This window comes from Trichomonas vaginalis, chromosome I (genome assembly GCF_026262505.1).
Source record: "Trichomonas vaginalis G3 chromosome I, whole genome shotgun sequence".
Taxonomy (NCBI): domain Eukaryota; phylum Parabasalia; order Trichomonadida; family Trichomonadidae; genus Trichomonas; species Trichomonas vaginalis.
The window spans coordinates 7518717-7543610 of NC_067203.1; the positions used below are offsets into that span (position 1 = coordinate 7518717).

General features: G+C 32.6%; 7 protein-coding genes and 1 pseudogene across 8 annotated transcripts, besides 4 other annotated features; 4 read left to right on the forward strand and 4 right to left on the reverse strand.

Moving 5' to 3' along the window:
* Nucleotides 1–22: part of a mobile genetic element that runs on past the window's edge.
* A 113-nt stretch (nt 23–135) lies between these two features.
* Nucleotides 136–3491, reverse strand: TVAGG3_0946630 (5'-3' exoribonuclease protein; the record flags this gene model as incomplete). Its single annotated transcript, XM_001308509.1, has 1 exon — nt 572–3472. The coding sequence occupies one exon, from the start codon at nt 3470–3472 to the stop codon at nt 572–574; it is 2901 nt and encodes a 966-aa protein (XP_001308510.1).
* A 51-nt stretch (nt 3492–3542) lies between these two features.
* On the reverse strand, nt 3543–5264 carry TVAGG3_0946640 (glycine-rich protein family; the record flags this gene model as incomplete). The annotated part of the gene is made up of 1 exon (XM_001308508.1): nt 3829–4665. One exon carries the CDS (start codon nt 4663–4665, stop codon nt 3829–3831), a length of 837 nt encoding a protein of 278 aa, XP_001308509.1.
* Nucleotides 5265–5589: 325 nt separating this feature from the next.
* Nucleotides 5590–5905, reverse strand: TVAGG3_0946650 (structural constituent of ribosome; the record flags this gene model as incomplete). The annotated part of the gene is made up of 1 exon (XM_001308507.2): nt 5617–5895. The coding sequence occupies one exon, from the start codon at nt 5893–5895 to the stop codon at nt 5617–5619; it is 279 nt and encodes a 92-aa protein (XP_001308508.1).
* A 198-nt stretch (nt 5906–6103) lies between these two features.
* TVAGG3_0946660 (uncharacterized protein) lies at nt 6104–6440 on the forward strand (the record flags this gene model as incomplete). The annotated part of the gene is made up of 1 exon (XM_001308506.1): nt 6119–6373. The coding sequence occupies one exon, from the start codon at nt 6119–6121 to the stop codon at nt 6371–6373; it is 255 nt and encodes an 84-aa protein (XP_001308507.1).
* A 275-nt stretch (nt 6441–6715) lies between these two features.
* On the reverse strand, nt 6716–8958 carry TVAGG3_0946670 (the record flags this gene model as incomplete). Its single annotated transcript, XM_001308505.1, has 1 exon — nt 6753–8951. One exon carries the CDS (start codon nt 8949–8951, stop codon nt 6753–6755), a length of 2199 nt encoding a protein of 732 aa, XP_001308506.1.
* Nucleotides 8959–10831: 1873 nt separating this feature from the next.
* TVAGG3_0946680 (uncharacterized protein) lies at nt 10832–13307 on the forward strand (the record flags this gene model as incomplete). The annotated part of the gene is made up of 1 exon (XM_001308504.2): nt 10862–13225. The coding sequence occupies one exon, from the start codon at nt 10862–10864 to the stop codon at nt 13223–13225; it is 2364 nt and encodes a 787-aa protein (XP_001308505.1).
* Nucleotides 13308–16150: 2843 nt separating this feature from the next.
* Nucleotides 16151–16188: a mobile genetic element.
* A 1181-nt stretch (nt 16189–17369) lies between these two features.
* Nucleotides 17370–17406: a mobile genetic element.
* A 501-nt stretch (nt 17407–17907) lies between these two features.
* On the forward strand, nt 17908–20861 carry TVAGG3_0946710 (armadillo (ARM) repeat-containing protein family; the record flags this gene model as incomplete). The annotated part of the gene is made up of 1 exon (XM_001308503.1): nt 17915–20806. One exon carries the CDS (start codon nt 17915–17917, stop codon nt 20804–20806), a length of 2892 nt encoding a protein of 963 aa, XP_001308504.1.
* A 711-nt stretch (nt 20862–21572) lies between these two features.
* TVAGG3_0946720 lies at nt 21573–24584 on the forward strand (annotated as a pseudogene). The gene has a single exon. A coding segment is annotated over exon 1 (3012 nt).
* A 308-nt stretch (nt 24585–24892) lies between these two features.
* Nucleotides 24893–24894: part of a mobile genetic element that runs on past the window's edge.

The window sequence follows — 24894 nt, forward strand, 5'->3', positions numbered from 1 at the left end:
GGTTCCCGTTGGGACTGCCATATTCAAACATCAATAAAGCTATTTTATTCATTTTCTAATCTCGATTTGAAATTCTAATTTTATAAAATTATGTTTTAATAGGTTTTCTAATGATAATAATTGTATTCTTGGCTTATTAAATGTTCACTCATCAATTCTTATCCCTTAATATTGTTTCCAATATGTATAATTGATACAGAAAAAATAAAACAAAATAGCTTATATAATTTGCTTTTTCCGACCAAGAAATCTTTGTTTTTATGCATTATAAGTATGCTAATTATATGAACAAGTTAATATGGAGACATATTGCTATAGGACATTTCATCACCAACATTTTTCATGATGAGATAGAAGCATATCAACAATCCATTGAATTGTGAATTCCCTCAAAATCGAGAATTCATAAAAATGATGTCTTTACTATGCATTTAAAACTAATAAAGATTTTGCACGTGGAGAATCAAATATCTGGAACTAAATAAGGTAGTATTAGAATCTAAAAGTCAACAAGAGGAAATTGAAAACAAAAAGCAAACAAAACTTTTATTACAAAAACAATTTATATAAATTAGAAATAACAAAGAGAACTAGTATATGCGTAAAACATTCTCTTTTTCTTGAAAGTATTGACCATGGTTGATCCAAATTGTTGTTCCTGGTCTGCAACAATCTGAACCATGTTTCCTCCATTGATAACTCCAATAACAATTCCGGATGTTCCAAATGGAATCAAACTGTAGCCATCAAGAACTGCAACATGGTCACCCATGTTAACTTTGCCTGTAATATTAAATGGTAGCAATTTACCTTCCAAAACTATATTATTTGGATGAGTTTGAACGGTTTGTCCAAAAGTGTCACTTTTTCCAAATTTTTCCATTTCCTCTTCCAACTTCTTGTAAGCGATTAATGGGGAAGTTGGGAGGTAGAGTGGCTTTATTTGGGCATGGAATGCTTGGCTATTCTCGGAAACCCATTCTGCAATCTTTTTGACTTCATTATCAGCCTCATCTCCGAATTTATCAAAATATAACTTCACATTCTCGGCAATATCATTTTTATCTGACGCTTTTACGACATTCATGAAATCAGCGCCTACAAATGATATGTATTTCTCAACAGTTTCTTGTACATCTGGAGTTAAAACAATTACGCCTTTTTTCTTCGATACGTAGCCTTCAGCACCTTTCTTTCCATTCTTGATGAACTTCAGACCGATATTTCGTCCGTATCTGTTAGAAGTAATCGAATCTAAAATAATTAAAAGAGAAGGCGTCGACAAATGAACGTTTTCGGCAACTTTGTCGATAGGTATCCATACCCCAGAGTCGCCAAGTAATATGTTCTTCAGATTACTGCTATATGAGCGATTAATCAGCTGAACAGTGATGTTTTTGTCTTCAATTGCCTTTACAACGCCTAGTTTTCCTTTACCTTCTCCACTTAATATGAAAACTTTGGAGTCTTTTTTAATTGAACTTTGAATTTCTTCTCGAATGTCATCGGAAATCGATGGGAAGAATGAGAACGGTGCTGTCTGTATAAAGGGGTATTTGTATTCCTTGTCAGACCAGCTGTAATTCGTGAGTTTGTAATTTGGAAAAGTTAATTTTCGACACTTGACACATAATCTGTGGGAATGAGATGGATTTATGAAGTCGCTGTCGTCAAACTTCTCTCCTTGTCTCGAAAGGAAGACATCTGTGACAATTGCAGGATTAAAATATGGAAAGTCAACTAAAATGACTTTTCCTTTTAATTCTTTGTATTTCTTGAGGTCTGTGGGCTCTGGCTTATTCAGCTCGCAGGAAATCTTTGTTTGTTCTGTAGAGTTGATGAAGCCTTTCTTTACAAGGGTAATTTTCAAGGGTAAATTTGTGAGAGAGGGGAAGTAGGAATTCACTTGAGTTGTTGATGGCAAAATATATTTCTTTTTGACATCAATGAGCTGTGGTTCCTTATTTGGAAGGATAAGGAATGGATCGCAAATAGTATTTCGGATTTTTTCTTCATCTGTCATTTCATTTTCTTTTTCCTGAATGATTTTCTTGACTTCTGCGAAATATTCACGAGTAAATGACCTAGCACTGCCTGACATGATATCGTAAACCGGAGATCCTGGCTCTGCAAGGAATTGTAAACAAGATGGAAGCAAATTTGCGGAATTTGCTGGTAAAAGTGATACTAATACTTCTAAAGACTTTGGCGGAGCACCTTGGGTGAAGTTTGGCTTGTATCCTTGGAGATATTTTGAAATAATTAACAACGGAGGGGCAGAAGAGTAAGGATAATACCACTCCCAGCTTAATATTCCCTTTGTATACAAGTTTAGAACCCAAACGAACGAATCCATGACATGATAAACTATTTCTTTGATTTTTTCATCGAAACCAGGTCCTTCTGGCAAAGCAAATTTGGCTTGGACATTCTTTTCTGCATAAGATAATAAATTTTGCTGTTTCGAAACTGATTTTTCTGCATCTCCAACATTATAAGCGACATCTCTGAGAAAATCAGAGAGATTGCTGTAATTGAATTCCCCATTCTCAACAATATACTTGCTTTTTGGTAAATATTGTGTGAAATATACTTCTAAAGCATTATTAAAATTATCAATATTAAAAAATGGAAAAGATGGTATAAAATCGTTACCTAGTAGAGATGATATTGCGCAGAAATCATCTGTAATGTTGTTGACCATATCTTCGTTAGAATTAAAGAATTCTGCAGCTAATAATTGTCGTAATATACTTAAATAAACGTAAATGAAGTCTCCAGCCCAAAAACGTACTGATGCAGAGTTATATTTCTTATCTGCTAACTTAAGATCACCAGAAGAGTCTTTAAGAATGGCAATTTTTTTCATATGAGTATTAAGTGCAATAAAGAAGATGTCAGCATCAGGGGAGTATATGCAGCATGAATAGTCTTCGTTCCATGTCCCTTGAGCCCTTTGGTATCGAATAAAATTGATTAATTTATGTTCTCCTTCTCCTGGTGTATGATATGAATCGTAAATGATATGAGGCATTGCCCATATTGGATCTCTATTGACTCTTTCCTTCAAATAGTCCAAAATTTTGAGGTGAAGGTCATTCATAAATTTTGTTCCAATTGTTATCGAATTTTTAGTAAATCCTTCTGCAACTTCTTTCTTTCCTTGGCCTGAGAATCTTCTTGAGCGTTGTTCAATGCATTTGGCAAGTGGTGCTGGTCCATCAACCGAAATGTAAAGTAATTTCGTTGGTTGGACAACATGGACTAATATATCTAAGAATCTGAGAACTTCTGTGATGAGTTCATCTTCAATAAGGTCCTTCGAACCCTGAATTGTTCGAATTGCGTTGTGAATTATGCAATTAAAGTCAACAAAAAAGCAATCAAATGATGGGGATATGCCAGAAGAAGCCCCCCTACAAATTGAAGGGTATCTTGAAATTAACCATTTAAAAAAACCAGCAACTCCCATTTATTTTTTTATATTTTTTGTTGACTCAAAATGAGATAACTTTCGTCCATAGAATTCTTATTCTATACTTGATGAAGTTGCATACACAATAAGCAGCAGCACAGAAAAAATATTTACAGTTCTAGCTACTGAAATCATCGCAGTCTTGAAAAATTAATAAACCATTGCTGTATATTTTCTGCTTACCCTTTCTTACAACATTAAAAGTTTCAGTTATATCGTATAATGGAATTGTCGTCCTACTTAATTGAGAGAAAAGCTTTGTATTAAGAATGGTATGAAGATCATGTATTAAAATTTGATTTGTGTATTCATGTAAAGAATTGTATTGTATAGTAGTGTTTATGTTTATGATTTTATGATAAAATAATGAAATAATTTGAAATTAAAAAGTATTTCATGAGATAAATGTTAATTTGGCATGAACAAATAGCATTGGAGACAATACAAGTGATTATGGCATAACCATTACCTTCGTGCCCAACTTCAATTGACTTCAAGTCGGTTGTTGGCATCTCATGTTGGCCATCAATCATTGTTGCATCAACAAAATACTTACCTGAGTAGTGGAAAGGCGTCCCGCTGTGATATATATGATTTTCTGTAGAATTTTCGGAAATTGCGTTGCATCCTTGATAACCACTAATAAAACTTGATCCACCACTAGCACTTCCTGCCATAGATGCTCCTCCACCACCATAATACCCTCCACCCCCACTTGAGCCATTATCAGCTTCTGTATTTCCAGATCCTCCAATTCCAAATCTTCCTGATGATGCGCATTTATGATGATATAGATCACACCCATAAATGCCACCAGATGTCTGTGTTCCGCCAGTTGTTCTATTTAATTGAAAATATTGTATCAGTTCATTTGATAATCCTTCTAACTTTCCTCCATCGCCACCACAAATTCGTTCGCCAGAACCTGCACCTGCAGCAACCATGATTCGACTCTTCAACGAATCAAAATCATACCAATTTACTTTTTTTATGAGTCTAATATCAGTAGCACCACCTCCGGCAATTTCATTTTGTTGTGAATTACCATTGAAAGTGGTTCCGTTTAGTTTTCCCTTTTCTCCAACATAGATATAAAAATCAAAACCTTGGTTAATTTTAATTAGACCTGAAACGTATGCACCTCGTCCTTTAGCATTAGAACAAGCATTATTGTCAGGCTCCAAATGCATTATCCCGCTTGCTCCCCATAATTGAATTTTGAATATACCAGGGAATGCATGAAATATTTGTGGGGTACCTGTATATTCAAATGAATATGTTACATTAAATCGACTTTTACTTTCCAATTAGTAAATATACAAAAAAAATATTAGTTGATTATAATTATCTTTGCTTCAGTCCAATTAATACTCTAACTTTTTACTAATAAGTGATCGAGCGCAAAACAAAGTTAATATATTTTTAATGATTTCAAAATAGAAATCTTTTTTGCTTGACATTATAACATTTGTAATATCTGGAATATATACACATTCGGCTTTTGGATTTAAAACTATCGGATTTTCATCATTGGAAAGAACAGTGGGCGATAGAATGATGATACAAATATAATTATAAAAATTTCAACCAAACAAAATAAGTTCATTGCTCAGTAAATAGAGTCCCTCTAAGCACTATTTAAGAGAACTCTTTGTATTATTCATTGGTCAGAAAAGAATATATTGTGCTTCTGTTGCTCAGATTCTGTTAATACGAGGAAAAATACAAAAATATACTTTATTTACATTAAAAAGAGATTTTCTCATATAAATATCATACTAATTGAATAGTCAGACCCAAATGATTGCCTTTTTGCTTATCATTATATGCAATTTAAGAAATAATTGCATTCATAGAAGAATTAAAGTACAAGAAAGCTTACCCTTCATATAAATTTCGTATTTGGATGACTTCTAATATATATTAACCTATTTGGATGAAATCAATTTAAATTATGAATTTTCAAAAGATTTAACCTGATTAAGGTATATGATAGTTTTCATTCATTGCGAATGCAAATGATTCGCAAGATCTTGACTATTATTATCAAGGCGATATTATTGGGTTTATTTGAGTGGGGAAAATTGTATTAATTTAGTAATATTTTGTAAAAACGTATCATGTAGAATCAAAAAAGGTATTTACTTGGCCTGAGCTTCGCGGATACGCTTGTAGGCAGCACGAGCTGTGAGAGCAGCTGGTGTTGTTGGTGTGTAGGCACCACCAGCGACAGCCTTGCCGCACTTTGTGCATGTCCAGATGCCGACAGCATTGCGCTTAACGGCATCCTTGCCGCAGAATGCGCATGGGTACTTCTTGCGCTGTGAGATTTCGATCTTCTTGATTGTCTTACGGAGGGAAGCACCATAGCGGACGCCATACTTACCACAGATACCTACTTTCTTTGTTCTGCGAGCCATTGTAAAAAAGGATGGCCGCTCCAAAAGTGACAAAAATTGTGGGGATTCCGATTATTTTTGGTCCTAGACTTGAGCTCTTTGATAAAATTAAAAATCCTTTAAAACAATACATTAAAATATCTTACAAGAATACCCACATTTTATGAACTTATTTTCTCTTTATCTTCATTTTTCTTCGTTGAAATTCGAATTTTCAAGTTGAAAAAGTGACAAAATTATTTCAATGAATCAAGAAATGATGACGAATGAAAAAATTATTACATTTGATATAGCTATTGATGGATCAATCCATGATGTTCAAGGCGAACTAGAAGGAGTAGTAATTGATCCACTTCTTATCCATAGATTGATGGATAACGCTCAGAAAGCTTTAATTGATGAAGAAGTAGTAACAATTTCAGTCACAACAAAGCAATATTTGCTTAGAATCACTGCAAATGGAGCTAAATATTCTTGCATTGTTAAAATGAACAGATAAAACTCAAATCAACTATCGGACTTATCTACTGTATTATTAAATAAATCGTATTACTTTCATTTAATTTTAAATTTCTTTTTTATCTGACGTATATTTTCACGATTTCATAAAGAAACTATAAAATCATAAAAACTCATCTTACCCCATGCAAATATATAGTAATTTCTTAATGATTGATTCTATAAAATTTGATAAAATTTTTTGTTTAAGTTTTTTGATAGTTATAAATCAAATGGATGTTTCTGTGGAGAGGAAAAAAATAATTTAAGTAAAATTATATATAAAAAATCATAAATTTTTTTAGGAAACCAATATAATTTTTTTCTAAACAAAAATAAAGCTGATACAACATATATTATAAAAATAAAAAATGAGAAACTTACAAACTCATTTCGAATTTGTCAATAGACGTATCGATGTTCCATTGGTTGAAGAAAATAACAAAAGGATCGTTTTCCTGTCCGCAAGCCTTTGGACCGATGCATTCCTGTAACAAAGTGGTAAGATTCTGTTCTCTTGTGGAAAGATTTTGGAATCTGAGTGGTTCCAAGTGGGGTAACTGCGAATGATCAGCTCCATCTCTAAGAAGGAGAGGAATTGAGGACATTCTGCGGAGTTTTGTGATACTTTCTTCGTTCATTACAAGTTCAGGTGTTGATTCTAACTTGTACTTCTCTTCAAACTGCTTCTTGAGGGTACCGAACTCCTTAAGAAGTCTTTCGCGGCTCTGTAATGGTATTTTCGTGAGGATTCTTCGGATATCTGGAGCTGGCCAAAGCGAAAACTCAACATCTGATGTAATGATGGTCTTCAAACAGTGGAGAAGCTTTTCAGCGTTATTAGCACATGTAGAATTGAAGGCCAAAGCCTTTGTTCCGCTTGAAATTAATCTTTCGATATTTTCAAGACCTTGGTCGCCAATACCGTGGCCGGAAATATCAATACTGACCACAGTACCTCTCGAAATTAATGCATCGAGGACGTCGTTGTACTCAGTACCGAAAGAAAATGAAGATTGTCCGGCCATGACAAACCGCTCAAGAGGAAGTTCACGGACGATACGTAAAACCTGATCTATGTTCGTCGGCTTGTTAAGAATGCAATCAGAGATTGACAAATCGAAAACTGATTTTTGTTTGGTCAAGAAGTCCACGAAATGAGGCAATGACTGATTGGTGACCTTATTTGAGTCCCAAACAAGTGTCTGAATACCTTTAAATTCGATGGAATCAATCATAGGGTACAAAATATCAGATTCGGCCATTGTCATCTTAAGAGCGGACAGATCGAGGTTCTTTATATGGTGGTTTCCGCCTTGTATTGATAGCAACAGTGATTCAAGATTCTTGGCAGAAGTTGTAATTTCGGATAAATCAAGGACTGTAATGTCCTGGAAAGTAGGTATTGGCTTGGAAATCGGCTTGGAAAGTCCACATCCTGACAGCGATAGCTCTTGAAGGCCGGATTCGAACATCATAAAGGCAGGAATGAGTAATTCGAGATGCAAAGGAATTTGTTGGCAAACGAACTTGCGCAGTGACTTCTTCTTGAGGACCCAGTCGCAATTCATCAGCTGGATTGAGAACATCTGTACGGATTCTGCCAAATTTATCTTCTTAATTGTAAGGTTTGTAAGGGTTCTGAAGCATGGAGCATCGAAAATTGAGTAGAATATGGATTCGAACGATGATGGGATGAATTCGCAGCGATCAATGGTGAATGAGTTGATTTGGGCTTTCATCTTCGCAAATTCGTAGAAAAAGTCTTTGAACCGGGGGTTGGTAAGGTCGCAACTTGTAAAAGTGATCGATTTGATGGGAGCATTGACTTCTTTTTCGAAAAATCCTGGAGGTGTTGACAAATTTGTTTCTAAAAATGAAGTACGATAGAATGAGATTGAATTAATTGATGTGGATAACTTTAATATTGTTGATAAATGTGGGAAGAAGCTGATGAATGACAAATCTTTCAAAACAATGGATTTGTAAAGAGTATTGCCACGTAACGCTGATGCAAGAGCTGGCATAAGTGAAGAAGCAGCGAGAGATGGTGTAATTGTCATGACATCATCTTGGGTTTCGAGATTTTTACAGATAGCGCTGATTTGATCAAGTTGTACAGGAACATTTAATGCTAAGCATTCGGAAATAAATCTATCAATAATGGTTAATTCTTGATTGATGTCTAATTGAAGTTCCATGACTATTGATTTCAATTGAGTTGAAGCTTTTAATATAGAGGTTCCTGTCATGCTGGTATTGAGCTGGTCAATAAGAGCGGCCATGTAATTGATCTTTTCATGCTCAACAACAATGTTGGTGTCGTCAGATTTGAATTCGATAAAATCTGTTGTTAGAGTTATAGATTTCATCCTAGACAAAGACATTTGTCGAGATAATTTGTAACCTGATGGGAATTTCTTCTTAACAAGTAAGAAAAGGCCAATAGTTGTGATGACGAGATAACGCGGCTGAACATCGCCATGCGTGTTAATTTTACCTACATTACCATGCCACATAACCTTTACACCCTGGGCTTTCATAAGTGGGTGAATTTGGGCAAGTTGTTCTTCATTCATATTTGAGGAATTTTTCAGAGGATTTTTATCGGCGTCATCGACATTCTATGTTTATGAGGGGACTTTTTTGAGAATGATGATGACTATATAGTGTATAACATTTTTAACTCAAATTTTACAAAATCGTCGTTGGAAGCATCAATAATCTTCCACCAAAGTTTACAAAAAGAAAATCATGAATTCTCTCAAATATAGCTTCATGATTTACATATTAAGACTATTGCGAGATAGTAGCAATCATTCACATGGTACCCGCAGGTTATTATCAAGTTTTATGGTTCTTTACAATGGCTTCATTAGGTGGTTAAAATGTAAACTATTGAAAATTGAAATGTTTACGCTATAATACTACGAAAATGATTTGCAAAATGCATAATATATTTGTTTACTAAACCCTTTATTATAGAACCTTTTGCAATATAAAACAATAGATTCTTTCCATTGAACAAATCTGCAGACCAGTTTCTATATGATAATCATGCAGCAGAAGCTGATAGACCAGAAGTTATATAAATGTGATATTTTATTAGAATAGATCTTGCGTTATTGTATGTTTTCAAAATATATCGAGAATTTTTCCTAAGATGCTCATTTTACGAGATAAAATAATATACCATCTACTAGACATTTGTGTGTTTCTTCCAATATGTAGCTAGTAACTACAGAAATTGTAGTTTCGGAAAATTTGAATAAATTTGGAATCCTAAGAAAGAACACAATTTAGATATCGAATTAATAAGTTGTGGAAAAATCAAGAATCTTGAATCATTATTAGTTTATTACGATCAAACTGATGATGTTGACACCTGCTTTGTTTATTCAACGTTTTTTGGTATATTATCACTTTGCGAATATTTTCTTTCACATGGTGCAAAAATTAATGCAAAGGGTATAGATGGTGAAAGAGCTCTACTTATTGCATCATATTATAATTATAAAGATATATTCGAATTTCTTATTTCGCACGGTGCAAATATCAATATAACAGATGATTATAAAAGAACCGCTCTTCATAGAGCAGCACATAATAATAATTCAGAATTAGTCAAGCGTCTAATTTCCCTCGGTGCAAAAATCAATGCAATAGATTTTTTTGGAGAATCAGCCCTTCATGTAGCTGCACATCTCGGTGCAAGAGAAACAGTCAAACTTCTAATTTCGCACGGTGCAAACATCAATGCAAAAAACATAGATGGAGAAACACCTCTTGATTTTACAGATAATGGCGAATATGACGAAATAGTCAAACGTCTAGTTTCACTCGGTACAAAAGCATAAGATAAGATGATTCTCTTTCCTATATGTTCAAAGATCAACTAGCTAAGTTTTTCCCTAAAAATGATTTTTTACTATCAATCTTTTTTTTTTATCAATTACTTTTTTATATAATCAAAAGTTAGTTTATATGATTTTTTATTTGTAAGAAAATAGTATACAAGAGACGATGGTAAATATACATTTTCCAAGGAAATTGGCAATATTAAAAATTTTGGAATTACAAGCATTATTTATTTTTGATGCTTATTCCAAGATTTTTCCTTTTTACTTTAAAAGATTTGAATATTTTGGATTATTATTATAGTTTATTTTTATTGACATATTTCATGATATTCATATAATTTGTTTTAAAAAATGAATGAGAATATATTTATTTAAAAAAATAGAAAAGATATTAGGATAGATTTTTATTTGAGCGCGTTTAAAAGGTTCTACTTTAAGAACTTTACGTAGTTAGCTTTTGCAAGCAACGTAAAACAACTTTGTTCAAGTTATTTGTTGCAATTCACGGGATTGATTGCGATTTTTTATGTCACTTTTGAGCATAGTTGCGCCCGTAACTAAAATAGCAAAATTTTGAAATAGAAAAGTGACTGAATTAACGTGCATCAAGATTTTCCTCAAAAAAATAGATGGCGTTTGTAAATTTGCTTACAGAAAAAACACGCGAGCGTCCTCTATTTACCGTCAAGGTTGAAATGGATATTATCCAATCATTCTTGGAGGAAGTTTGCTTAAAATTAGATAATTTAGCAAACAGAATGACGAAAGCTGAAGAAGATATTACAGGCAAAGCAACATTTCAAGATGTCAAAGACTTTAAGCAAGATGTTAGCGATAAAGTCGATCAAATTATCCTTCAATGTAAACAAACAGATGATAAAGTAAATGGAATGGACACATTACTCCAAGAAAACTACAAAAATATGCAAGAGAAATTCGATTCTGCAACAAGTAATTGTTTAATCGAGTCAGGAAATTTAGTTAGATCTACAGTTGAATCTTTGGAGCCAGAACTCATCAAAAATGTCATAGCTGGTATGCCAAACTTAGATTCATTACTACAAAGAATAGATGCTAACGATAAATCAATTAACGAACTAAATGAAAAATCTGTTTTATTAACGAATGCCGACAGTAACCTACAAGCGCAAGTTGATGCCTTGTTTAAAGTATCCCAGAAACAAGGTAATGAACCTTCAACAACCGAATTACACGCAGAATTACAACGTGTTACTTCAAACTTATCTTTTCAGAAGTCTGCAGCATCAGCTGCTACATCTCAAGAAACCTTTGACCTTCGTGAAGATTTTCAGTTACAATTTAACCAAATTAACGACAAATTAAAGAAAATGAACGAAGAAATAGAAGACACACGCAATTACACGAACAAACAAATAAGTGCCGTACAAGAATTACTTTCGCCTCAAATTCGAGAATTAGATAATCAGATAAATGACTTAAGAACTGACATGTCTAATAAAACAAGAGATATTCCTTCATCCAGACAAGTTGATTTACCACCAGATCTAATGGATAAGATCAACAAATTAGGTGGAGAAATTACAAAACTTAATGACGACATTATTTCAATGAAAGAGAGGCTAAATGATAATACCTCAGCTCTAAAGATTCTTAGTGAGAACTTTACAAACCCTCCGGCTGCTGTTTCCGCTCCAGCGAATATTGAAATCAAAGATGACGGTTCTTTCGATGCAACAGGACTTACAAACAGTGTACAGTTCTTAACCAATAACTTTAGAGTACTTGCAAGCCGATTGGATGTCCTTGAGTCCAAGAAATACGTAACTCCTGAAACATTAACGGCAACAAGAGAAATTGCCAACAAATGTGTCGACAGATTAAACGCATTGGACACTACAATAGCTGAAATGAAAGGAGAACTGCTTTCAAAGGTAGATTCAGATTTAATGCAGTTACGCGATGATACTTCCAAAGATATCAGAGATGTAAAGGAAGCTGCTAATACTAGTAGAGAGATTGCAACGATCGCTTCTCGAAATGGCGATGAAACTTTGAGATTATTGCAAAAAACTAGGACAGAAATGTCAGATATGAACACAAAGATTGCAGAACTCTCAATACCAAAGCCAAATCCAGCTGTTGAGAAGCTCAGTTCTACTGTTTCCGGCATCCAAACTTATATCAATAATATTAAAGACGTAATTGTGAAAGTCGGATCAGAAGCAGATGCAGCAAACACCAGGAGTAAGAGCAATGAGACTTCCGTCAACCAAATCATGACAAGAATCGATGAATTGACGAAAGAAATTTCCGAAAAAGAGAAAGAACTATCAATTCCAAAGGTAGAATTCGTCCAACAACGTAAAACAGTTGTCAGAGCACAAGCACCAGAGCCAGCACCTGTTTCGGACGATTCTCCTCGTAGGCCTGGTTCGGTTTTACTTCCAAAAATCGCCAGACAAACCGTTGACGATGGAAAACTCGATGCCGCTCTTGGAAAAGTCACAGCGCAAGATGGCATCATACAAGGCATGCGGAAACAGATTGACCAGCTCGTGAAAGGCTACCAGAACATTGACGACGTCAAAGCTGACAAACAGAGTTGCCAAGCTTTGTTTGAACAGTTCAGAGTCGCCATGGTCGAATTAAATTCACGACTGATGACTTTAAGAAGGTCAGTCATCGGAAAAGCTGATCTTTCCGAAGTTAAAAACATGCTGACACTTGCAACAACAGTACAGACCAAAGACACAGCTGGTGGTGTTGAGCCTGTTAGATGTATCTGTTGTGGAAGACCAGCAACAGGAGTTACAGGATCAATCAATGAATCTTTGGATAACAGAAAAACTCCTCCGATTTCAAGCAGAGCCATTTCTGATGCTGATGGACAAGTTTGCTTCGTTTATGGTGATAGAGGTGATATGTTTTATGGTAGATCTGGCGATGGTAGGTCTAGGTTTTCTGCAAAAACTGATGTAACTCTAAAAGAAACATCAAGTTCAAGAAAATAATATCTTATTATTTTTTTGTGTTTTTGTTTGCTATTTTTTTGTTTTCCGACTTATTAAATTTTTGGTTTTTAAAAACTTTGACGTGATTTAAAAAAACGCTCTTTACTATTGAGAAATGTTCCGTATATAATTTGGAAGGAAAATTTGAATTTTTTCGAATACAATAGCAAATCATTTTATCCTGGAATAAATGTAAACGTGCTTTTATGCTGTTCGGTTAAAAAATATTGTTATATTGGAAATTTGACTTTTGCTATATTGATAATTGAACAAAAAAAGATTAATACGACATAGTTGATCTTTTAATCTTTGAGACGACTCGTTATCGATCCGAAATATATAGTTTTTTTCAAGAAAAATTAATATTAAACTACCATGTAATATTTCGGAATTTATATATAAAATATCTTTATGGCAAAAAATGTCATTTATTAAATTCTTTTGTTTCATTTCGGATATTTTTTATTCAGAATTCAAGGGATTTATTTTCAGCATCAAGATGTAAATCAATTTCACAATTCTTGGTATGAGTTTTTCAAGGATAAACCAAAAAATTTGTACGTCTATAAACAAAAAGGACCTTTTAGTCAAAAAGAGAATTCATTTATCAAGTATTCAACATTTAAAAACTTGAAAAGCGTCTCAATATACATCGTAAATAATGATTTAAAAATAAATTGTTTGGTCGAAGATTGCATTTTTCGAAATAACAGTGATTCTGATAACATGTCATGCATACACATTATTACACAAGGCCATATTATCCAAAATCGAATTTGTTCAACAATTCACTCAAACCCACTCGTTTATCACTCTTTTACTAACACAACAGATAAAAGCGCCATTTACTTCCTCGCCATTGATGATTCTGATACATCTCATCCTAAATATTCACCTTTTCTTTTTGAATGTCATTCAACTGAAAGCAATTTTGAATCAATAAACATGACACACTTCAACTATGGATCATGTGGTATTTATTCAACATCTAAATATATTACCTTTTTAAAATCAATAAAAATTATTGATGGAAATCAAACAGATATAGTTTTAATTGAAATATCTCAATGCACATACATAGATTATTTACTTGTTAAAGGATATACATTTCGTACTAATTTAAATATGAGTAACGTCCAAAAGGCCTTTATTCAAGCTGTAACTAGTTGCCAATTCATAGCAGGTATGGATCTGACTATAAATTATTCCTATATAAAAGCTAAAGATATCGTATTATATTCAATCGAGAGTTTAACAATTGACAGTATAAAATGTGAAGCGGAAAATGATCAGTACCGTGATGGTACATCAATTCGAGGTTCAATTGACATAAGAGGCTCACCAAATTTTCCTGATGATGACTTGTTTGTTAATAATTATATTTGCAATGTAAAACTACAGAAATGCGAATGCAAAAATAAGCAAATTACAAGTAATATGATATTCAGAAGGCGCTAATAATAATTTAAGAATGAACTAAGGGTTTCGTTTTGCGAAAAAAACGTACAATACGCAATTTCGCTAAAAAAAACATTTAGCTAGCAATTTCGACCTTTGACTCCACTCAAGACGTCACTTTTTTAATTTTGCGGTATCATATTTTTGGAAAATCTTTATGAATATTATATAAAAAGTCTCTTTAATATCTATATTTCATATTTTTATCGATTTTTAAAGTTTTTGCGAAAAGTATTCAATTATTTTTGCTATTTGGTCGGGTAAATGTCAGATTTGCGACATTTTCTGATATGATATTCAGATTCTACGTTGATAATAATGCTTATAGAACCCTCTTGCTATTGTGTCAAAATTGCGAAACCGATAGCAAAAATATCTCGCAATATCAAAATTGAGATATTGAGTGAATTATGCATTATAGAGATTAAAAATCTGATTTGTGAAAACATCTCATCAGTTTCTAGCTAATTCAAAAATCTTTACTATCTTATTTGATTAAAATGAAAAGGGAATAGTTTCATTATGCTTTAAATGACAGCCTTATAATATAATCATAGTTTTCGCTCAATATGCAGCATTTTTTTTTCGAAATCTATGGTCAATGTCCTAAATACTGATTGCTTTGCATTCATATCTCTTACATTTTCTATACCCACATCACTATTCATTGCTATTCCTATCTTTTTCATTTTTGTTTGTTTCTCATAATTTCTCAAAAAACACGATAACTTGATATTTGTAAATATCATACTTTATAACGTAAATAAGAACTTGACCTATTAAGAAAAGCAGTAATGAAAAGAAAATCTGAAATTCATAAAAATTACAAGTTTCTGATGACAATTAGCTTAATTAAACCAGGTACAAGATTATATAATTGTATTTTCTATCCAATTATCCATATAATATCTTATCCAGAAAAAATAACTTGATCAATACCAAATGATTTTTTAACTAGTAAATAAAGTATTTTCTTTACACACACATTGTATATCATAGTTTTTTTTTGGTTTCGCAAAACATCCAAAAACAAATATGCTATAAAAGTGACAATTTTAGCAAAACGAAACCCTTAAATGAACGAAACATCAAAGTTCACTTAATTTAATTAAAAATTAAATTTACCAATTCAATATTTAAGGATAGGCATCCAACTCTTCCAGATAATATAAAATTTAGACTATATTTGTGTGTCTGAGTAAGATTTGAATGCTTGATACATTTATTGAACTCAAGGGATCTAGTATTTTATTACATATAGATATTTCAATGTTCTATTTTGCTAATACAATTTTGTGAACAACTCAATGAAAATTCAAATATACCCGATTCATAAGAAATCACTTGTACATGAATATCTAGAGATTCAATAGCTAAAAGATGAATTTCTTTGGTGTAATACGCCATTTGTCAGAAATTTTAAATTGGTAATCCATTCAAGAAAACTCGAAATAAATAAGCCCGAAATGTTGTAAACAGAAATTCATCAAAAGTGACACCTCAGAAAAGCTAAAATATTGAATTTTTGGAACTTTTGATAGAGCACGTTTTTAAATATTAATTAAAGTAAATGTATATTTTGTAAAGATTCTTTTTAATAAAAAAATAAAATTTTGAAGAAGAACACAAAATCTTCTGAAAAATAATATCACATAAACTCATATTATTTTCTAATATATAACTATTTTATATAAAAATCAAATTCAATGATCTTAAAAGCGAAGGATAAACCTCAAAATTTACGAATATAATGAGTGGGAATATAATGCTTATCTATCATAAAACCATATGAAATATCAATTTTTGCTTTACGCCTAATTTTTGACGACAATTAGCAAAAAATGTTAAATGTTAACACTCAGTCCATTTGAATATGAAAAATAAAATTGACTTTGATTAAATGTTTTTATTTATCATGCAATTCTTCTTGCGACCAAAGATTTGAATAAAACTTCAAAAAATAAGATAGCTTAAAAAATAATATACGGTAGTGTTTACTAATAGATAATGAATAGTATATAAATTCTATTAAAATGGATTTGATCCAAAAAAATATAAAACCAAAAATAATTGTTATAATTTAAATGAAGAAGTAATTTAAAACGATTTTATTTATGATCAAATTTTATATATTTTTTTGGATCAAATCCAATTTAATAGAATTTATATACTATTCATCTATTAGTAAACACTACCGTATATTATTTTTTAAGCTATCTTATTTTTTGAAGTTTTATTCAAATCTTTGGTCGCAAGAAGAATTGCATGATAAATAAAAACATTTAATCAAAGTCAATTTTATTTTTCATATTCAAATGGACTGAGTGTTAACATTTAACATTTTTTGCTAATTGTCGTCAAAAATTAGGCGTAAAGCAAAAATTGATATTTCATATGGTTTTATGATAGATAAGCATTATATTCCCACTCATTATATTCGTAAATTTTGAGGTTTATCCTTCGCTTTTAAGATCATTGAATTTGATTTTTATATAAAATAGTTATATATTAGAAAATAATATGAGTTTATGTGATATTATTTTTCAGAAGATTTCATTCTATATGCCTATGAAAAGTACTCTCAAAACTAACTTTTTCCTAATTATAATTAAATCTAGAATATTATATTATGCTTAGTATTATTTCATTTTTCTCATTCAATTTAGAATTTACAAATGTCAAAAAATTGAGAGCTGTCACTTTTGATGAATTTCTGTTTATTACAGTATTATCTTTCTTGTCACATTAATCATTGTTTTATTACATTCTCCTTATATTCATGATTACCCAATATGTTTTGCAATCAGAGGTAATTTTGAAGAAATTTTTGATTACTTATTGGAACACGGTGCGAAACCTAAATTATTTTTCTAATGCTATTCTATATTGAATGAAAATAGAACAGTATCCGCATTATTTAAGAATAAACATTTCATATTAATTAAATAATATTTCCACATATTAATAATTATCACAATGACATAGTTCTTATATTAGATCTAGCTTATCAGTATCCTGAATTATAAGTTGTTTTTATTTGATGAGATTGAATATTTAGTAAATTAGGTTAATTATGTTGTAAAAATATAAAAATTAGTATTAACATCTATTTTAACATATATCGATTTTTCCAAAATTTTTTCATTTTATGTATTTTATGATGAAAATAGTATTTTTATCATGGAAATTTTTAATTTTTGATTTTTTTTGGGTGTTGGCACTTTTTTATATATGGATGAGAATTTATTAGAACTTGAACATTACCTTCTATCATGTTTAAGCAATGATCAAGCGGAGATTAATGCTGCCACAGAGTATATCTCAAATATTATACAATCAGAAAATGCAAATTCTTTATTTTTTGGATTAATTTCAAATTCTGCAGAGCCAAATGCAATTCGACAAGCAGCAATTCAGCTTTCAAATATCATAAAAATGTCATGGGATAAATACACAATTGAAAATATCCATGATTTTGGGTCACAAATTATGAACTTCCTTAATTCGAGTAAATATGATGCAAAGACAAAGCAATTACTATCAAACGTATTAATACTTATTATCAATAATGTTAAAGAGCCTTGGCAAGAATTATTTGATTTTATCTCAAATCTTAATAACGAAGTAACAGATATTAGGCTTCAAATTGCCTTAAATTCAATCAGACTCTTTAACGAGAACGATATTTCTACATTAATTCCTATATTTCAAAATTCAATAAATTTTTCTTTTAATTCCGGCAAAATTGAGCTAATATTAAGTTCAATGCAACTACTAATTGAGTTACTAACCATAAATCCAGAAGGATTTGATCAAAATCTCCAAATAATTCCACAAATAATTCCAAATCTTGTTAATTCAAACGATACTGAACAATCAATATTCTTTTCATTACTGTCCAAGATCATTTCATTAGCTCCTGAAGTAGATGGAATTATAAAAACAATAATTCAATTTATTCAAACAGATTCAAGTTTTCCTGAAGTATCTATATATGCAATCAACTCATTATCATCATATTCTCATAATTTTACAGAAGAACAACTCGATTCTGTTCTAGAAATCCTTATTTTTCAAACAGTCAAATTATCTGAAACTTTGAACATTCTTCCAGAAGATTCATCAGATTTTATTGAATCACTGCTCAACGAATACCATCATAACGATGTCTATTCGATAATTAAAGCAAATTTACAAGAATGTTTGACATCAGAAAATTCTTTAGTAATTGCAACAGGAATTCTACTTCTTTCGCCTATTCTGAACTCAGCACCAGAAGTTATCGTTGGAGATGAGATGCAATTTGTGTTGGAATTGTTAAATCTCGCAATTTCTCCGGAAAATCCGATAGATGTTTGTAAGGCTGGCTGTAGATTGGTCGGATACGCATATTCAATTGATCCTTTGTGTCTCTACTTAATAAGATATACAGAATCAATCGTTTCTTTGATGATTTCGGAAGATATTGAATTATCTCACTTAGCAAGTCAAGCTTTGGACTGGATCTTTGACGTAAGACAGGTAGTCGATGAATCTGTCGTTCAATTTTTGTTCGATTCCAAAGAAAACGTCCAATTTAATTGTTTATCGAGGTATTTATTGACTTTTCATAAGGCAATCCTATCAGCGAACCATTTATCAGCTAATTTGATGCAGAGGGTCTTTGATTTTACTGTTGAAAACTTAAATCAAACTGGAAATTCGGAATTTGTTGGAATATCTTTGAATATATTCGCTTCTTTGCTATCGAAAGACGAGAATTATGCTTCTTATCTAGAAAACATAGTTCCTTTCGTTCAGCAATGCTTGGAAAGCGAAGAATTCGATTGTTTCAACGCATTGACATTTTTAGGAAAAATTTCAGAAATTTTGGGAGTTTGTGGAACAGAATTTTTAAGTTTGTTCATCGAGAAACTGGAAGATATCATTAAAAACAGGAAAATCTACAGAGCAATGAGATTTAGAGCTTCAATTAAAACTTTGTGCAAATTTATCAGATATTCAGAGATAAATGTCATAGAATTTACTCTGAAATGGCTCAAAAAGATGATAGTGTCACATATTGATCATGACATCAACGAAGGATTGTTGAATTTGAAGATTATTGTAAAATCTTTAGATGATCAAACGAAAAAGAGGTTTTACAAAATAGTTTTAAGCACTACGATGGAAACAGACTCCCAAGAGATCTTATCTTCGCGTCTTTTGGTTCTTCCTAAATTTATCAAATATCCTCCACAAAATTATCAAGAAAAGATGTTCCAAGAACTCTCAGATTTCTGTTACTCCTTTGTGGAAGGAAATTTGGAATGTTTGGGCGGAAAATCGTTTTTAAATGAAATGATTTTTGCTCCTTTGGTCCAAGACTTCGCAAACTTCGTTGCAGTGTTCTGTTCTAAGTCTAATATAAACTGCACTGAGATTGCAATGCTTTTTAGCCCTTTAATCGAGAAAAATGAAGAATTTTATTTATCTCTTCTGTTTTCTGTGTTTTCTGGAGTTCTAGAGAACGAAACAATCGATGAAAACTTCGCACAGGAGATATGTGACTACATTCCAGCCCTTTTTGAGAAATCTGTGACGATTAATTTGCAACATGACGCAATTTTCATGATGAACAAACTTTTAGTGCATTTCCCGCAACTTTATGATGATGCAAAGCCACTGATAGTCGAAAATGCCTTGAATTGGTTCAACAAAGCGAAATCTGAAAATTCAATTTTCGGAAAAATGCTTTCTAACGCTGCATCATTGTTTATACATGCAGCAACACTAGATAAAACAATTGACCAGCAGATTATTGATCAGTCTTTGTTGTTTTATCCTCCAGAAGATGAAACAGAATTTTCTGATTTCACAAATTATATTTTTCAACTTTTTGAAGTTTCTGAACTGAGTTTGGACTCAAAGAAGAACATAGCAACAGGTTTGTTTACAGTTATAACTGCTCAGAAGTATATGATGAGAAAATGGCATTTATCTGAAGAAAAATCCCAAATTTTGAATCAGATTTTACGAAATTTGTTGGAAGATGAAACCATTTTATCTCATATGAGAAGTATATTACAAAATGATCCATCTTCTTTACAGAAATTAGAAATTTTCCTTTCAAATTCAAATTGATTTTTTTTCTTTGTTTGTATATAGAGTAAACTATAATATTTTATGGTAATTCAGCTGAATGTACTATTACAAAGTTCAATTACTATCTTATATTTTTTCATATATTCATAGTTGTCTGTGAACGCCCCTCAAGCAAAAAATATAATAATCACAAGAACTCAATTAATTTTGCAAGATCATTCATATATTGATAACAGAAATTTAGTAAAGAACATTTCAAACTTGCGCCGTCCATAAATCAAGCTCGTAATTTTAATCACAGAGCTATAGGTATTACAGCTATCTATTCCTTAAAATCAGATTGATTTTTTTTATTTCTCCAACATTTGTGATGTAAAGTTTGATAATTCCGGAGAAGAACAAATACATTAAAATTATTTTTCTGATAGTATTGTTGCATGGAAAAAAAAAAAAAAAAAAAAAAAAAGGTAGTGGGGCTTCCAGGGGCTGCGCCCCTTCTAGCCCCTAAGAAATTTTGCCCAAGACCCAAGAGGAGGACCGAACCCCAGCCGACCAGCCGTTGACTTTTTTGTAGAGCACTCAAAATAGTATAACTTTGTCCGGACAAGTAAGGGTCTATCGTCGCTACAGGAAAAGTTACGGGCGTTCCAAGGAAGTATACTTTGAGAAGCCTTTTCTCCCTTATAGAATGAGATAGGACGGTTATTTTACAAAACTGACAACACTTTTGACCGGATAGTTTTTTGTGCTGAACAAAAAGTGTCATATAAACATCTGTCAAAAACCGTTTTTTACTTCACTTAAAATGCCACGTAAGCTACGTAAGAATATACGTAAGAGGAAGAGAGCATTGAAACATCCAATAGTAAAACTGACACCACAACAACAGTTGCAACAACAAATGATGAATGACCCCACTATGTTGCAACAAATGTCAAGCAACCCTATGCTTTTAAACCGAGTTATTGGTGCACAGAGTGGAGGTTTAAGAGCGGCACTTTTAGCGAAAATGGCAGGCTATGGTGGAGCTGCAGACGGAACAGCTTATAACCCTCAAAGTCAAATGAATTTGAGTTCACTCAAAAATCAAATAACAGATGTCAAAAAGTCAAACATAGACATACAGAAACAAATAAGTGAAAACGAAAAGAAACTAGAATATGACAGACACACAAAGAAACTCAATGAGTTAAACGTAGAGAAAAAGAAGAAAGAAGAACAACTGAAAGAACTAAGTACAGAGGAATATGCGAAAAAAGTGTCAGAAAAAGCAGCAGAAGTAGCAAAAATGGAACAAGATGTTATAAATTTGAAAACCCATACTACTCAATATAAAGTACTGAAAGATGAAGAAATAAAACAAAAAGCCCTGAAGACATATATGGATAGCGATGAGTATAAAAAAGAAGTTGAAGCAAATGTAAAGGCAGAAAAACTTTTACAGTTGCAAAACCAAACCGTACAGTATGAAAACTTAGCACAAGAAAGTAAAAATAACGACGCAGCCATGCAAAAGGCAATGAAAAGCGCAGAATATATAAAAGCTAATAATGACTGGTTAGATGCCCAAGCCAACGCTAAAGCAGCCCAACTTATAGGGTCAATAAGGACAAAAATACAAGCGGATGAAGACAGTTCAAATGAAGCTTTAATGAATGCTGACTTTAAGAACGCCTTCGAAGCTCTTCATAGTAAGGTGAAACTAGTGAACGACTTCTCATCTGGAAAGAAACTGAAGTCTGAAGGTTTCGACAACGAGTTAAGAGAAGTAGCACAAAATATGACGAAAATAACAGATGCAGCAACGAGACAGGCAGTTCAAAGTGCCTATGACGCCGTTAGAGCAACTGTTGTGGAAAGTCAAGAAAAAGAGTTACAACAGACCAAAACAGACCTAGTAAATGCTTTCTTAAGAACGAAAAGTCAGGTAGGACATTATGCTGCAGATGGAACATATGTGCCAGCTGGTGGAACTTATATACCAGCTGGTGGAACTTATATACCACCAAACCCTCCAAGAGAAGCACCTGCACCAGGACTACCTAAAACATTTACATCGTCACATGGACACAGACACAGGCATGCACCAAAACCAACACAGCAACCAACACAACAACCAACAGTTCAAAATCCAGCACCACAACCAACAGTTCAAAACCCTGCACCACAACCAACAGTTCAAAACACTGCACCACAACCAACAGTTCAAAACACTGCACAGCAACCAACAGTTCAAAACCCTGCACAACAACAACCACAAACAGAGCAAGGACATAAAAGAAGTAGAGAACAAGGAAACCAAGAATTCTTAAAAATGCTTAAGGAAAATTATGGTTACCCAGATACTCTTGACTTTAGTGACAGATATAAAGAAGCTATTAGAAAGTTCAAGGAAGGAAATACTGACCCGAACCTATTTAGCTTTATGGTTCAGCACCAAATGGGATATAATTTCAAACCTGGAAAATACAAGCTCGCTAAGGGATATGATTTAATAGCATATCATCCAAATGACATGACTGAATTTACTCCAAGATATTTGGTGTCAGAGCTAAACGATAATTCAACTCTCTTCATGAAACGCGTAAAAAATAGAGACGGAACGAAAGAAGAAAGGTTTATGAGTCCGGATGACTTAGATAGGGAACTTTTAAAAACGGTCTCGGAATATATGAAATGCCAGCAGATGAGGTACAAGAAACTCCACAGGAAGAAGTTCAGATACAACCAGACATGGAAGAAATAGTTCAGCAACAACAGCTAGAAGAGCCAGAAGGAAACGAACAAGTCCCTCCTTTGGAAACTAACTTCACAGAACTAGATGAAGATTTGGAACAGCCGAAAAATCTTGACCCTCAACAAGAGTATGCGGAGAATATGGAATCTTTCCAAGAGTCTAAGAAAAATTCGGCTGACATAGTAGAAGAATATCGAAAAATGTTCGCCGACATACAAAAGACTCCAACATCAGATGAAAATATCCAGCATAGAATGGAAGAACTGAAAGAAAGTGTACGCAAATACAACAATCCTTTTTACTTACGAGCATATAACGTTCAATCTTTGGATGAACTCGGTGAAAATAAAAGGTTAAATTTCAACAAAACATATAGAAATGAAACATTGTTTAAAGTTCATTCAGAACCTAGCCAATATGGAAACAAACCTACTTTTGTTTCTGCAGACGATGGAACTACAATGAGATGGGGTCATAAAGCTAATCCGGATAGGTGGTTCATAAACTTACAACCACAATTCCAAGAAGTTGTAGACGCAATGGAAGTGAATGGTGAACCAGATGTAGCTGGTATTTTCAGCGCGGCTTTAATGCCATTGAAAGATATGAAAGATGCAGATATTTTGAACCAGTATGAAATGAACATGGCTGATGGAAATATAACACCTGACGTTCTAGAACATTTATCTCAAAGAACTACACAGAACCATAGAGATGGTATATTTGGTGAAGAGTTTAGAAAGAAAGTTAGGGAGAGAGAAGGAAGAGAACCTATTGTACATGACCTTGCAAACGAAAGTTTACAAAATGTCATAAAAACTTACTTTGCAGACAATGAACCGAGAAGGGATGAATATTTAAGAAAACTCAAATGGACAGTACCAAATGAAATGTTAGTATTGAAAAACATGTTCCTTGACAAAATAAAACCAACCTACAGAAATAAATGACGCAAGACTGAAACATTGGGTAAAAGCTTTCCCATTCACAAAAGATATTATTGGTAACATGGAAAGAAAACCAGAATGGCTACAAAAACATATATTTGGAAACGAGCTTATTCCATATGGACAAGCTCTGTTTGAAGAGCTTGAACCGGAAACTCAGGAAAGAGTCATGCAAACAATACGCGAAGACTCAAATACAAACTATGACAAAATCTTTCTAGGATATAGGTTACCTGAGTTGGGCGACCAGAGCCCAAAGGCAAAAAGGACATGGGAAATTTACAACATACTAGGTGAACATGAGGCAAAGATGCAACGACTTGAAGCAGAGGGCAAGTTACCAAAAGCGACACCAAAGAAGAAGAGTAGAACAAAGTAAAGCTTGGTCCGAGTGGGTTCTATTATGATATATAAATCCAACTATTCTATATTTTTACCCATAT